Source organism: Pantherophis guttatus, chromosome 2 (genome assembly GCF_059756535.1).
Source record: "Pantherophis guttatus breed Tessera chromosome 2, ASM5975653v1, whole genome shotgun sequence".
Classification (NCBI taxonomy): Eukaryota; Metazoa; Chordata; class Lepidosauria; order Squamata; family Colubridae; genus Pantherophis; species Pantherophis guttatus.
This window is the reverse complement of record NC_142064.1, coordinates 18,060,515-18,077,062: the sequence shown is the minus strand read 5'-3', so window position 1 is coordinate 18,077,062 and position 16,548 is coordinate 18,060,515. Positions and strand designations below refer to the sequence as shown.

Below are 16,548 nucleotides of genomic sequence, written 5' to 3'. Positions count from 1 at the left end.
CCAGTTACCCTCAGTGACTCTAAGTGGCTTACAAAAATAAAAATCCAGTATACAAATAATAAAAAACAATAAAGCCCCACCCTCTCTGGTGACAGTAATCAATCAGACAAGCCATTAGATTGGCTCCATCTCATTCTGAGTTCCCCTCTTTACCTAGGGTTTGTATATCCATTTTGGTAACATTTATCTTTTAATGTGGATTTTTATATTGTTTTAAAATTATTGTTTTATTCAATTACTGCTTGTTGCCAAAGTTGTTTTTTCCCCCTCCGATATGGATTTATTTTATTTTATTTAAATACAATTTAAGTAAATATTTTTAAAAGGTGTAATATATTTTCTTTGCAATTACAGACAGCGTACGAGGATTGGTTTATCACGCTATACAATGTATTATATTCCAGCCTACCAGTTCTTCTTGTTGGATTACTTGACCAGGTTTGTCTGAACAATAAACTAAAAATTGATCCTTAAAAGTTGATCATTGCTTCTGTGTGCGATGCAAATTTCTGAAATTTCTGTTGACTAAATTCACAGAGTGCAATAAGTCATGATATGGTTTCTTTGGTTTTGGCTTATTAATGCATTATAGCCACTATGTCAGGATTATCTTTTCCGTTGCAAAACCATTTCCCAGTGTTTGACACTATATTGCATTAATATTGGACAAATAGTGCCATCATGTGGCTGCTTTCTTTATTATGGTAATGCCACATCTTTGAAGCTGCCATTTGCCTATGAAGTACTCATCATATCATTAGAATCCTTTATAGGAAAGCTAGTCAGTGAAAGAGCAGAGTAAAACATAAGCTTATAACTCAACAAATATACTATGGAAATTAACAGTTTTCTTGTATTGGTTCAAATTGAGAGTACAGGAAGTCTTCATTTAGTGACTGAGTTGTTTATCAGAATAATAGAGTTGGAAAAGGGATGTGATGGCTCAGTAGCTAAGATGCTGAGCTTGTCGATCAAAAGGTTGGCAGTTCAGCAGTTTGAATCCCTAGTGCCGCGTAACGGGGTGAGCTCCCGTTACTTGTCCCAGCTTCTGCCAACCTAGCAGTTCGAAAGCACATAAAAAATGCAAGTAGAAAAATAGGGACCACCTTTGGTGAGAAGGTAACAGTGTTCCATGCGCCTTTGGTGTTTAGTCATGCCGGCCACATGACCACAGAGATGTCTTCGGACAGCGCTGGCTCTTCGGCTTTGAAACGGAGATGAGCACTGCCCCCTAGCATCAGGAACAACTAGCACATATGTGCGAGGGGAACCTTTACCTTTACCTTTAGAGTTGGAAGGGACCTTGGAGGTCTTCTAGTTCAGTGTTTCCCAAATTTGACCCTTTGAAGATGTATGGACTTCAACTCCCAGAATTCCTCAACCAGTATGCCTGGTTGAGGAATTCTGGGAGTTGAAGTCCATACATCTTCAAAGGGTCAAGTTTGGGAAACACTGTTCTAGTTCAACCTCCTGCACAAATAGAAGACCCTGTATCATTTCAGACAAATGGCTGTCCAATCTCTTCTTAAAAATCTCCAGTGATGAAGCACCCACAACTTCTGAAGGCAAGCCATTCCACTGATTAATTGTTCTCAGTGCCAGTAAATTTCTCCTTAGTTCTAGGTTGCTTCTCTCCTTCATTAGTTTCCATCCATTGCTTTTTTTGTGGCAGCCCCTCAGATATTGAAACACTGCTATCATGTCACTCCTGGTCCTTCTTTTCACTCAACTAGATATATCTTTACATATTATGAGCTTTTGTGATGACTCAGTGTGAGTGGAGCCATCCCAAGCACTGAGCATGTCACTGGTCCTCTCTGAACACTTTGGTGTTGATTTGGACATCCAAAGAGAGAAGGTCTGTGCATGAACATTGCAAGATGGGAGTTGAGTTCTCTATTTTTTTCTATAAGATGGGTAGGTGGAAGGCTTCAAGAAGTCTTATCAGGAAGTTAACGTGTAACTTCTCTGTCAGATGTAAATGCCTTATTCTCCAATGTGTAAATAATATATATATGGAACATCAGAGGTTAACTTATTCTTTGGACTTTAATGTATTCATAACTTACCACTCCCATTCCTAGCTCCACCCCTTGTATATATAAGGAGCCACCCTCACCATTCTCGTTGCTTCTACCTTGAATATTCAGTGAATATAGAATGCCTATCATAATTAAAAGGAAATATATTTAAAACTCTAACTCCTATTATCTTTATTGAGTCTGATCCTGAAAATATTGCAACAAGCTGGTAGCAGAGGATGGTTAATTGACTCAATAAGTAATTAAAAATGTCCAAGAAAGATAGGCCCAACACCAGGGCCTACAGCAAAGAAATAGAAACTGATCAAGAGATGATCAACGAATCCACCAATGCGATTTCGAGAGAATCCGAAGAATACACCACTGAAGAAGAAGAACTAATGAGTGAAAATAATGACCAGAAAGAAATCGAAATAGAAAATAACGAACTCAGGTCAGAGATATTAAAGATACTAAAAAGCCAAAAGAATGATGAAAGTCTCATCGCGGACCTCCAGGAGATGCTGAAGAACAGCGGAGCAGCGAGAGAGAAAAACGTCATTAAAGAAAAACCCAAAGATCAAAAAACCGTAAGTGAGATGACTACTGAGAAAATAGTTGTTAAAAAGAAAAGATGTGATCCCGCGCGAAATTTTGAATGGCAGCCATCTTGGTTTCAACGAACTTCAAAAGAGAATGGAGCAGAGCCAATCAAAACGCTCAGTTCAAAATTTCTGGCGCGAAAAACACTATCAGACGAAGAAAGTGAGAAAGAAGTCTCAAACTCTTCAGATGATCCAAAATCAGAAAGTGAAGACGATTTAACAAAATCTCAAGTAAAATCAGCAATTAAAACGCTTTTTGCTGCTTTTGGGCCAAGACTGAAAATTACCAAGACATCTACGAAGAAGCAAGAAATCAAACCGGCAACTCAAGACCTGCACGCTCCCATCCTGACTTCGAAAGCGACGACGCCCGAGCCCAGAGAGCCATGCCGATTTCGCCCTACACCACAGACAAAATCGAATACCAACACACACAAAAAGAAGAAAAGAACCGTCATCACCACCAGAACCCCAAAAACCGAGCCAGAGACCGACTCATCTGAGGAGGAGCGGATCGAGAGAGCTGAAAGGGAGAGAACCTTCCACGACGCCACCAAAGAAGAAATGAGCAACGCGCATGTGCGAAACTACGTAGACGACCCAGAAGGACTTGAACTGGCCAGAGAACCGCGCAGACTCATTGCAAGCATCCCAATGCCGTTCTGTAATTTCCTGCACTTGAGAGATCACGGACTGCCCCAGGTTGTAAGTAATGGACAGAATAATGTAGGTAACTTACCCAGTGACTTCCCAAAACTTAGAATTGATGGCATTAATTTACAAGAGTGGTATCAACAGCTTCAGGTTATTTTCATGAAAGAAAATTTACTATTCTTTATAACTAGCCCTCCAAGAAGACCTTGGACTTTAAAAATAGATTGTTTACATCATAGAGCATTTTTCATAATAATATCTAGCGTGTCTCCTGCAATGTATCATAGCATCAAACCAAACCTAACTGTATCAGAAATAATTCAATGCATGTTTAATCTATTTCACAGCGATAGCGTAGCTACAACCACAAGAATGTCTAAGGATTTCTTTTCCTCTAGAGTAAAACCAGGGGTTTCTATAAGTGAGCATTTGATAAATCTAAACAAAATAAGAGCTGAGCTACAATTGAGGGGGGAAGTGATTTCAGATCAAACAATGAAAAGTGTTATTATCAATTCACTTGATCCATCATGGGATAGCTTTATGTCACACTTAGATACCATTAATTTGGGATATTTATCCATAGAAAGTCTATCTAACAAATTGATAGCAGAAGACAATTCAAGAAAAAATCGATCCAGTAACCAAACAGACCACAAACCTTTTAGGAAAGTAGTCTTTCAAGATAAACATAATGAGGCCTTTAGATGCTACAATTGTGGATCCAGGGAACATAGTAGAAGAGACTGCCCCAAAGTCTCAAGAGAGAGACATAGACCAGAATATAGGAGCAAATATAATTACAGACAATCTTCCACAGATAGACACAAATATAGAAGTCCACCAAATTACAAAGAAGGTAGAAGGGGTAGAGAAAATTCAAAAGAGAGGAAATCTGGGTCACTGAATGGGCTAAATAAACAAGACAGCACCAGAACACAGCAGGATGAGAATAACAATTGGCTTATTGATTCTGGTGCAACAAATCACACCACCAACAACAAAAGTATATTATCTTCATTTATAGAAGATAAGTTTGCGATAAAGGTAGCTAATCAAGAAAAGGTTCAAGTACTAGGCAAAGGAAATGTGACCTTGCCTGGTCTAGGGAAAATAGAGGGGGTATTATTAATCCCAGAAATACCTCACAACATACTAAGTGCCATAAAATTAAGCAGAGAATCTGATATCAATATAGTTTTCTCAAAGGGGAAAGCAACTATAGAAAAGAACAAAACAAATGTAGGTACTGTAATGATAAAAGGAGGTCTACCCTATCTAATAACTAAAGAAAGATGTTTACACAACATTGATTCAAATATGGAAGATTGTATTGAAGCAGATGATGAAAATGTCAGTAACAGTGACAATGATGAGTGTAGAATAACTCATGATCACAAAAATACATACAAGGAAAAGAAACCAAAAATAGGTAAACCAATTCATGATGAGTGTGCTCACATCTTACACAGGAAGTTAGGACATGCAAGCTTTCCTGTAGTACAAAAAATGACTGAACACGCAGAAGGTGTCAAAATAAAAAATTGTGAAAATTATTTGGAATGCTCAGTATGTAAATCCACCAAACTAAAAACCAGTCCCAGACCAAAAAAATCTAACAGATCAACTAACAATATTTTTGATTTGGTACATATGGACTTAGTTGGTCCATTAAGTCCCTCAATTACCTATAGAAAACGTTACTTTCTAACAATAGTGGATGACTACAGCCGATATGGTTTTGTTTACACATTAAAGCACAAGGATGAAACATTTCAGAAATTTAAGGAATTCTACAAACGTATAGAAACACAACATAATATCAGAATAAAGCAAATTATGACAGATAGGGGATGTGAATTCATGTCTAAAGAATTCTCCCAATGGTTAAAGGATAGAGGAATGTTACATTTCACGTCCAATCCTTTTTCTGCATTTCAAAATGGAGTTGCAGAGAGGAAAAATTCCACACTACAAACCATGATTAGGTGCACATTAGAGGATGCTGGTTTAGGCAAACAATTTTGGTCAGAGGCATTACATTATTCGAATTACACTCAAAATAGAACCTGGTCCAGTATTGTGAATAAGACACCATATGAGGTGATGTACAATAGAAAACCCAAATTATCACACATGCACATATTTGGAGTCACTGCAGACGTACACATACCTAAACAATTGAGGAGAAAGGGAGAAAACGTATCCAGGAGATTAAGATTCATGGGATACGAAACTGGAACCAAAGGGTACAGATTTATTGATAGTAATAACAAATTTATAGTATCCAGAACAGCTGTGTTCCATGAACAGGCCAATTGGTCAAAATTGCACCTTAATGAAATATTTCCTAATAAATGTAAAGATACGATATCTTGCGAGGAAGGAACAACAGAAAATCAAAATATTAACAAAAGTAAGAACAAAACCAAAACTTGGACTAATAGTCAGCATAAAATAAAGACAGACACATTAACAAAAAAGGAAGCTAGATATTTGCATGATAACCATAGCAAGCCTGAAAGAACTATTAGAAACAATAGAAACCAAATACCAAATAAATACAAAGATTACATAATGCATATGAATGGAGAACAAATAACACCTAATACATATGAAGAAGTATTGAAACTTCCACATGAAGAAAGAGAAAAATGGGAACTAGCTATGGAAAAAGAGATGGAAAGTTTACAAGGATTAAATGTATTCACACCTGCGATCGCACCTAAGGATAAAACAATTATAGGTACCAGGTGGATTTATAAAATTAAGAACTTAGAAGGAGGCAATACCTTATACAAGGCTAGACTAGTTGCACAAGGCTATGCACAAAAATATCCAGAAGACTATACTGATACATATTCACCCACAGTGAGAACAGAGAGTGTCAAAACAGCCCTTGTAGTAGCATCTGCACTCAATCTGGACGTATTCCAATATGACATACAGACCGCATACTTACATGCAAAATTAGATAAGGAAATATATGTAAGAGCACCACACAGTCAATACACTAATAAGAACGAAATTTGGTTATTAAATAAGAGTCTGTACGGATTAAAGCAATCCGGCAAAAGATGGTACGATTGCTTGGTAAAAGTACTTAAGACCATGGATTTCAACGCCACCACTGCTGATAACTGTTTCTTTGTAAAAAAGAGTAATGATCATATTGAATTTGTATTAATTTACGTGGACGATATTTTATACATTGGAAAGCATAAAGAGAGCAGGGAAATCTTTGTAAATAAGTTAAATGAACACTTCTCACTGAAATCTCTGGGTAAAGTGAATAAATACCTTGGTGTGCAAATTAACAAAACTAAAAGGGGATTCAAACTTACACAGAAAGATAAAATCATCGAACTCCTAAACAAATGTAACTTAAATAATGCCAAAACCTGTGACACCCCTATGCAAACTGATTTTCTTAGAAACACTGATGAATCTTCCCCTGAGTTTAAAGACAACACATTTTACAGATCAGTTATAGGTTCACTCCTTTATATATCTAATTGGACTAGGCCAGATATTGCATTACCTCTCAATCTATTGTCAAGATATGTTAGTAAACCAACCTTGTATCATTGGGAAGCTGTCAAAAGAATTCTAAGATATCTGAAGGGTACATTAGATTTTTGTTTAATGTTGGAACCCAATAATGACAGAGAACCAAAAATTACTTGTTATGCTGATGCAGATTGGGCTGGTGATACATCATGCAGAAAGAGTACTTCTGGTTATGTTTTTCTATTGAATGATTGTCCAGTTTACTGGTATACTGGTAAACAAGAACTAGTAGCCACTTCTACTACAGAAGCGGAATATGTTTGTTTGTCCAAGGCTGCAAATAACCTTGTATGGTTCAATGATCTGATCACTGATGTTTGGAAGAAACCCACCTTACCATTTATTATGCATGAAGACAATAAAGCGGCCATTGAAATATCCAGATCCGATGCAATTGGACAAAGGTCCAGGCATATTGATATAAAGTTTAAACATGTGAGACAACTGTCTCAAGACGGATTCATTAAAGCAATACATTGCGATACTTCTGAACAATTAGCTGACATATTAACAAAACCCTTACCTTCTAAACAACACAAATATTTAACTTCTAAATTATATGTATTATATTGTCCTGAATCAGAATGTAATTGGTGTTGTGTAACGAACCGGCATTTAGAGGGGGATTTGTCAGATGTAAATGCCTTATTCTCCAATGTGTAAATAATGTATATATGGAACATCAGAGGTTAACTTATTCTTTGGACTTTAATGTATTCATAACTTACCACTCCCATTCCTAGCTCCACCCCTTGTATATATAAGGAGCCACCCTCACCATTCTCGTTGCTTCTACCTTGAATATTCAGTGAATATAGAATGCCTATCATAATTAAAAGGAAATATATTTAAAACTCTAACTCCTATTATCTTTATTGAGTCTGATCCTGAAAATATTGCAACATTCTCAAACAACAGAAAAGTGAATCTAGCTTCTTTTTTAATTTTCTGCAGATATTTTGCATTGCCAACTCATTTTTGCCCACTGATGCATTAGCTAAAATGTGGCTATTTTTCTATTTGATGTTTGATGTTGCACCTCTGCTGTGGGGATGCATTACATGGTAAATGATTTTCAAGCAAAACCACAACTGGAATGTCATTTGTCTTACTTCTTTCACTTCAGGATGTGAGTGATAAACTGAGCATACGGTTTCCTAACTTGTACATCTTGGGACAAAAAGACTTGCTTTTTAACTACCAGAAGTTCTTCTTAAGCCTGCTGCATGGTGTTATAACATCACTGATCATTTTCTTCATACCGTACGGTGCTTACCTACAAACCATGGGACAGGATGGAGAAGCTCCTTCCGACTACCAGTCATTTGCAGTCACTGCCTCATCTTCTCTCATAATTGCGGTTAATTTTCAGGCAAGTCAATCAGCCTTCATTGTTCCAAACAGACAGTCCTTGACTTACGACCATTAATTTAACGAGCATTTGAAGTTATGACGGTGCTGAGAAAAAAGTGACTTATGAGCAGTTCTTGCACCTACAATCATCACAGTGTTCCCATGGTCACTCTCCCCATGATCAAAATTCATGTATTTGGCAACCAGCATGCATTTACAATAGTTGAAGCATCAGTGATTGTCATTGTGATTGCCCAACCAGTTTCCAAGTAACAAAGCTAATGGGGAACACTGGATTCTTTTAACAACCGCATAATTCATTTAATGACCGCACTGATTTGCTTAACAACTGCAGCAAAAAGGGTTTGTAAAATTGGGCATGGCTCACTTAATAACTGTCACACTTAGCAAAGGAAATTCTGTTGCCAATTGTAGTCATAACTCAAGGACTACCTGTCACTCCTTTAAAATGCCAAGTTGGCATTCATGGTTCATTCATTCATGGTTGGAAACTTTGTAGTTCTTGCTAATGTCTTTACCAAGATAAGTCTTCCCTTTCCATCAAACCTGACAGGTTGTTGTTGTTTTTTGCCAAGAAAGGAAAAATGCTGATTGGAGGAACTCACTATTGTGGAGAAATGAAGTAGAGGCAGTGAAATCAGTAGGAAGGAAAATTTGAGAAGCTGTGTTTCTTCCTCCTCATGCTGAAATGGAAATTGGACAATAGGCGAATCCAATCAGTTTTCCATATTAAACTTCCATTCCCCATCATCCAGTCAGAGCTGAAGAAGCTTCTTGGATGAGAAGCGAAACGTCTTTGAAGAAAAACCAGAAAGTCCAGTTGCCTCTTGAAAAAGCTCCTTTGGGACAACCATGACCTGGATGACTGAGAATCTCCATAGACTTTCCATATTAAACATAAAGAGAATTGATTCTACTCCAGAAGCTCCAGAAATTTATATGACTCCTTCTTCCCAAATAATATGTAATTGGATTAGGACAAGCAATTAATATATCATTCCCTTCTAAACATTAACAGTTAATGTATATATCAAACTTCTATCGCTTAACAGCACTTGCACAAGCAAAACCTGGAACTAGTTTTGATAGCTTTCCCAATTTGCTGACAGATTTTTTAAAAAAATCATGTCATCCCCTTTGCTTCTAAATTTCTCATGATCTTCCTAGGGAGCTGATTGGTCCACAGTTTCAAAAAATGCTGCTCTGTCTCCCATTCTTCCTATCTTGTTTATGGATCTCATATTTCTGTCTTGTTCTCCTGTTTGCTTGTAGATTGGAATGGATACATCTTACTGGACATTTGTTAATGCCTTTTCAATATTTGGCAGTATTGCACTTTATTTTGGCATCATGTTTGATCTGCATAGTGCTGGGATCCACGTCCTCCTTCCTTCCGTGTTTCAGTTTACAGGTTGGTACTGATTTTTCTTTCTTTTTTTCTATCTGCAAACAAGTTACTCTCTTAAAATGTCAAAATTGTGTATCCCAGCTGATCTTGTTTTTTTTAAAAAGAAAAGCTTAGTAACTCAGGTTGGACTGAAAAAGATTGTAAGCTTCAAAAGGTAACGAACTAAAATGACCCAACACAATTTAAAGAATGTAATGAAACTTGGCAGTAATACAGATAGTCCTTGACAACCACAATTGAGCCCAAAATTTCTGTTGCTAAGTGAGACATTGGTTAAGTGAGTTTTGCCCCATTTTATGCCACAGTTGTTATGTGAATCCCTGCAGTTGTTAGGTTAGTAACACAGTTGTTAAGTGAATCTGACTTCCTCATTGATTTTGTTTGTTAGAAGGTTACAAAAGGCAATTACATGACCTTGGAAACTCTGCAACCGTCATAAATATTAATCAGTTGCTAAGCATCTGAAGTTTGATCATGTGACTGTAGGGATGCTGCAGTGGTTGTAAGTGTGAAAAAAGGTCATAAATTACTTTTTGCAGTGCCATTGTAACTTTGGTTATTAAATGAATTGTTGTAAGTCGAAGACTATTTCTATGACAATAATGCTAGATTAAAATATGCTAGCACTTTATGGCTCTATTACTTGATTTAGAATTTGAACTCATGCCTATTTTCTTTTGATTTGGTAGGTTTATAATCTCATTTTTCCTGCAGGAGCTCAGGCACCTTAGATTTTTACTCCCAGCGCAACAAGCTTGTAGGGTAGACTAGGCTGAGAATGACTGGCTCAAGGTCACCCAGTAAGGTTTCTTGGCGGGGAACTCAGTTGGACCTGGCATTATGCCTAGCATAATGCCAACACCTTAACCACTGCCTTTAGTTATGAGATTAAATGAGTTTATACTTTTAAAAAAAACTTGATACGTTTGAATATTTTTTTTAAAAAAATAGCAATTAACTAGACTCATCCTTTGCACAAGCTACAATTTAAGTATGATTCCTGGAAGAAGCCACATTGTCCTGGATCATACATTCCATGAAGCCAAACAACAAGGTTTACAAATCAGAATGCTAAACCCAAAACACCTCAAAAAATATTTTTATTTAGATTATGCATGAACCAACCATTAGGTTGAAAGACAACCACTTTCTGAGCTGTACAAAAACTGCGGATGGAGAACAAATGCAAAAGGATAAAAAACTTAGTATGTTAGCATATACTGTATTTCCATTTACAACTGGTCACTTAGCAACAGTTTGAAGTTATTACAGATCCCAAAAAGAATACTTACCACCCAGATTTGTAGTTCTGATGGCTGCCCTGGGCCCCCCACAATCACATGACTATATTTTGGGCATTTGGCAACCATCCAACATTTACATCTTTTTGCAGCATCTCTCAAGTCACATGTAAATTGCAATTTACAATTTTTTTTGCCAGAAATCTGTATTTATTTCCCATTTCTGTCAAAAAACCCCCACCCATTGCATATAATGGGTTCGCGTAACGACTTTTGCATTCACTTAACACAGGGGTGAAATCCAGCAGGTTCTGACAGGTTCTGGAGAACCGGTAGCGGAAATTTTGAGTAGTTCAGAAAACCAGCAAATATCACCTCTGGCTGGCCCCAGAGTGGGGTGGGAATGGAGATTTTGCAGTATCCTTCTGGTGGGGTGGGAATGGAGATTTTGCAGTATCCTTCCCCTGCCATGTCCACCAAACCACACCACGCCCACCAAGCCACACCCACAGAACCAGTAGTAAAAAATTTTGGATTTCACCACTGACTTAACGGCTATAGTGATTTGCTTAATACTACCCCAAAAATGTCATAAAATCAGATTGATCACAGGATGGCCCTCTTAAACCACCGATACAATTTACAACCATAATTCTCTGGCCTCAATCATGGTCCTAAGTTGAGGACTACCTGTATTTTACAAACAGAAACGTATCACCTGTGCACCCCAAAACTAGTAATATCAAATTGCAAGGTTCCCTGCAGGATCTGATGCACTTCTTAAAACAAAGCAACATGGCATCACTGCGATGGAAGCTCTGCCCTCCATTCTCGCAGATATGGGAGTGGATCTCTCAGTGTGATGCGGCTTTCATCATTTGCTTTTAGGTTTTGTTGGTTTGAAGGAACTCCACATGTGTCAACCACCTCACTGTAACTGTCATGTCTCCTTCCCAGGTACCGCTGCAAATGCCCTCCGACAGCCATATATCTGGTTGACCATAATACTATCTGTCGCTCTCTGTTTGCTGCCCATCATTGCCCTCCGGTTCTTGATGATGACCATCTGGCCTACAAAAAGTGAAAAGGTATGTAGGAGACTTCTGGTTATTAATCCAAGTTACCAACAAGTTGAAGAAGAGCTGGTTAGTTTTTTTTTGTATAATCATGAATCCTGAGTTGTGTGTGCCGCAGTGGCCTAGAGGTGGAGCTCTCGCCTCACAATTAGGAGATTTTGAGTTCGATCCTAGGTAGCAGCAGGTATTTCTGTCTCTGGGCACAATGAGTAAATATCAGCTGCACGGGTGGGTTCTATGTTCACAATAGGGCCGCGCTCGTGTGTGCTCTTCTGTGCATGCGCAGAAGCATTTTGATGACGTCGGGGTCGGTGGGCGGACTCTCCCCCCAGTTTTACTACCGGTTCTATAGAACAGGTGCGAACAGGGGGCAACCCACCACTGATCAGCTGCGAACTCTGTGTTGGCGATAGGAAGGGCATCCGGCCAGTAAACACTCTGCTCCATTCAGTTGCCCCACCAACTCCACCCCGATGCAAGAGATTACGGGGTCATTAAAAGACACACACACACACACAAAAGAATCATGAGTTATAAGTGTCTTAAACTGGGTCACTCATGTGACCACCCAATTTGGAAACCCTTTTTTTGCAACGGTCATCAAGCAAACCTATTAATCATTATGTCCCAGTTTTGCCAAAAGCCAGAAGTAAATGCTTGTTTGGGACAAAACCAGTGCTGAAATCCTACCGGTTTGCACCAGTTTGTGCAAACTGGTAGTGATAAAAGCTACTGGTTCAGCAAACCGGTAGTTTAAAAAAAGCTACCGGTTGGTCCGACCCGGTATTTCCGATGATCAGCTGTGCCACTCGTTTTAAAATAGCTAGAAAGCAAGAAATACGGCTTTCTAGTGAATCTAAATCGCAGGGCACAGCTGTTCCCCCCTCACTGTTCTACTTACCTTCCCAAGCCTCCTTTTTCTGTGCGCAGCGCGTGTTTGGTGTGTAATCTGCATGCATGCGCATGTGTGTGGGCAGCGAACTGGTGGCAAACCGGGGAGGATTTCACCACTGGGCAAAACCAATGTAAAATGCAGTCACATGGCTCGAAGGGCCATAAATGAGAACTGGGTGCTGAGCCCCCAATATGTGGTCAGTAAGCATTGGAGTGGGTGGCCATCAGAACTTCAGAACTGGGTTATAGGTTCCCTTGGGGGGGGGGCATCATAACTTTGAATGGTCACTAACCAATTAGTGATAAGTTGAGGTCTACCTGTATTTAGAATAATGGGAACAAGCCGGAACTGTGGTGCCCTCGGTTTGTCTATCTGTGTCTCCTCCACCAGTTCAGCCATGGGTAGGAATGTGGGAATGTCCAGACCCGAGTTTGACTGAGCATTTGTTGTATTGTCTATGCCTGAAAATTTATGGTGCCACCTGTCAGTCAAAGAGAGGGATTTTTAAAAATAAATAAATTATTCTTTTAAAAAAAATCACTGCAAGTGCTCCCAAAATCCCAGGAGACTTAGAGGTTTAATCTTCTCTAATAGCTGCTACTGAGCCTCTTTCTGCCTCTTAATCTGTTCTACGATTTTTTCCTTTAAAGATTCGGAAGAATCGCAAAAAGTACAAGGCCGAAGAGGAGAAGTGGAAGCGAAGGCGGAGCGTTCTCCGTCGCGGGGTAACTGGCCGTCGTTCTGCGTATGCCTTCTCCCATCAGCGAGGTTACGCTGACCTCATCGCTTCTGGACGGATCATGCGTCGAAGGCGAGCCTCCCTAACGGCAGTTCTGGGCAACAATTTGGCCGAAATTAGGCGAGCTGAAGAAAACAGTTGATGACTTCCCAATCCCACAGAAAGCAGAGAAAGGATAGCACCAAAAGTTTATTTTTTTTTACAACGGACGATGGATTTTTTTTTCTTTTTTGAAAAACCTGTGCAGGATTATGAAGGGAGTCTAATTATTTTTCTTTTCCAATTGCTTTGTTTGGGACTAAAATTGGACAGAACAAATGGTTTGAATGGACCGTATTTTTAATTCTCCGTCCTTGCGTAAACATTGCTTTTATTTGAAACTGAAGGATATCCTTAAGCCTTGGACATCAAACCCAACAATTTTAAGGTGTTTTTAAACAGTACTGTTTTGTTTGTTTTTTTTTTAAAGAAAAACCTGACAGAGATTTTATGCCTCAGCACCAAAGATGAACCGCTCCACGGCAATACAATTCTGAGTGCCATTTCATTCCGTTAATTTATTCTGTCATCATAACATTCTTCTTTGGCAGCCTAAGAATGATTTTTTTTTCCAGCTAGCTGTGCATTTTTATGTTGTAAGCATTCAGAGCATAATGCACGATCCAACAAAGTTGTACTGGTTGATCGGAGCTGCATGCTCTTAATAATGTTCAGACATTTGGGCAGAAAAAACTCAACAGCATTCAAGTTTGTAATTAAAGGGGTCTTCATCAGAAGTTTCTTCAGGAAAACAATAGCTTGTTATATATTTTCACTTTGGGCATTGTGGGGATCTCCCCTCTTTAAATGTGTAGCAGCTTTGTAGCAGCAAGAATTAATGTGCCTTTCCGGTAATGTATTTTATACCCAGCCTTTTCAACCTTACTCCAAATCTTACTGTGTCATTTGTATTGGTTTGAGAAATAAGAAAGACAGAGTCAATCAGTGGAGAGTTTCCTCTTGGATATGTTGATTGATTTCATCCTTGGGTTGTTCTTGGTCAAGGGAAATGGCCATCTAGCCGTTAAACAACAGGAGGCGATTCTTATATAGCACTGTCTTTTATGTTGGAATGATTTGTGTGAAGGAGGAGTATCTGAGCAGCATCATGCTTGAAGATGACAATGCCAATTTCACCATGCTTATGTGGCAAAAGGGATGTATGAAGGTTTATCCCACATCAAAAATTGATCCCGTGTTATAGACCTGTGAAATCTATGAAAGAAAGAGCATAATGCACTATTCAACAAAAGTTATACTGGTCAGTTAGGGCTGCATGCTTTTAATAATGTTCAGACATTTGGGCACAGAAAGTTCATGTTCGTAATCAAAAGCATCTTCACCAGAGGGAATGATATGTCTTGTTCGTGGGAATGAGAAGCACGGATTGAAGCACTACCTGGAGCAAGAGAATAATTTGCATTTATAATGAATCTATTACATGATTTTTTTTAATAATAAAAAGAGGACGATGTTCTTTTTAAAAATGTATTCATCTACACATTTCAATGTGTTGGGACTCGAAAATGGTTTACATTTCAATATTCTCAGCATGCAACAAATGATCCTGTTTCAATATTCACAACTGTTCCTCACATTTGTGTAGGTGGATGAACAGAGCTCATCTCTAAGGAACATGGACTTGGTACATTCCTTCATTATTGCTATTGAATGTTGAAAAGTTTACAGCTTTTTGGTAAACGATAAAGCAGATATTACTTTGATTTTAAAAATTGATTTTTCTATTCAGAAATGAGGACGAGGTTAGTCTTTATCTTTCAGACTTTTAATCTAAGTGCAATATTTGCAACTTTTAATACTTTGATTGTACACATGTATCTCAATTATAAAATGTAAATATTTTATTTCTTAAAGCATTATGTATATATAAGTAAAGTGCCTTTTAATGTTTTTATCCGGTGTAAAAAGAAGTATTTTCATTGCTTCGAATGTTTTTATTAAAGTGTCCTTGGTATTGTAAGTGTGCACACATGTAACATTTGCTGATTCTTATAAAATTGGGGGCAGTAAAAGAAGAATCATTCATATCCCTTGTTCTCTTGGTTCAACTGGAAGAGGAAGAAAATTCTCTTCCAGTTGACCCAGCAATCAAGAAAATTCTCATTCCACACAAATGGCTGTCCAATCTTTTAAAAAAAAACTTTCATAGCGGAGTACCCACAATTTCTGGAGGCAAGCCATTGCACTGATTAATTGTTCTCACTATCAGGGAAATAATTCTAGGTTAAATCTCTCTTTGATAATTTCCATCCCTTACTTGTCTTGTCCCTCAGGTGCTTTGGAGAAAAGGCTGACCTCCTCTTTTCTGTGACAGCCCCTCAAATATTGGAAGACTATTATCATGTCACCCCTAGTCCTTCTCTTCGTTAGACTAGATCAGGGGTGTCAAACTCAAGGCCCAGGAGCCGGATCTGGTCTGCTGGGCGCTTAGATCTGGCCTGCAGGGCCGCCCTGGAAACAGCGAAGGACTGGCCTGTGGTGCATCTGCCAGTGAAAACAGAGCTCACGAAGGCCTCATGTGGCCCTCCCGAGCTCCGTTTTTGCTGGCAGAGGATTGTGGGGGACCATCGCAGCTGAAAACGGAGCTTGGGACCCCATTTTTGCTAGCAGAGCACTCGGGCTGCCACAAGTGCTGCCCGAGAAGTGATGTCATGCTGACCACGCCCATCCTGGCCCTGCCCATCCCAGTCCCCCAAGGTCAAACACAACCCTGATGTGGCCCTCAATGAAATCGAATTTGACACCCCTGGACTAGACGTATCCAGTTCCTGCAACCATTCATTGTATATTTTAGGTTTAAAAAACCTTTGGAATTCCTGTCCTCTGGAAGGAGCATAGCTTTTAAGAAAGCTTTAAAAAAAAACACGAGAGGTGTTTAGAAAACTGAAGACTAAATTTTCTCCAG

General features: G+C 38.7%; 1 protein-coding gene across 3 annotated transcripts in view; it reads left to right on the top strand.

Annotated features, from left to right (window-relative positions):
- Positions 1 to 15,608, top strand: part of ATP8B1 (ATPase phospholipid transporting 8B1) — a 97,911-nt gene extending 82,303 nt beyond the window's left edge. For all 3 annotated transcript variants that reach the window (XM_034442475.3, XM_087885590.1, XM_034442478.3), the window contains 5 exons: positions 355 to 438; positions 7,977 to 8,222; positions 9,497 to 9,635; positions 11,831 to 11,961; positions 13,495 to 15,608. In XM_034442475.3, coding sequence (XP_034298366.2) covers positions 355 to 438; positions 7,977 to 8,222; positions 9,497 to 9,635; positions 11,831 to 11,961; positions 13,495 to 13,725 — 831 coding nt within the window. In that variant the 3' untranslated portion in view covers positions 13,726 to 15,608. The remainder of the gene's footprint in view (positions 1 to 354; positions 439 to 7,976; positions 8,223 to 9,496; positions 9,636 to 11,830; positions 11,962 to 13,494) is intronic.
- Positions 15,609 to 16,548: the final 940 nt, after the last annotated feature.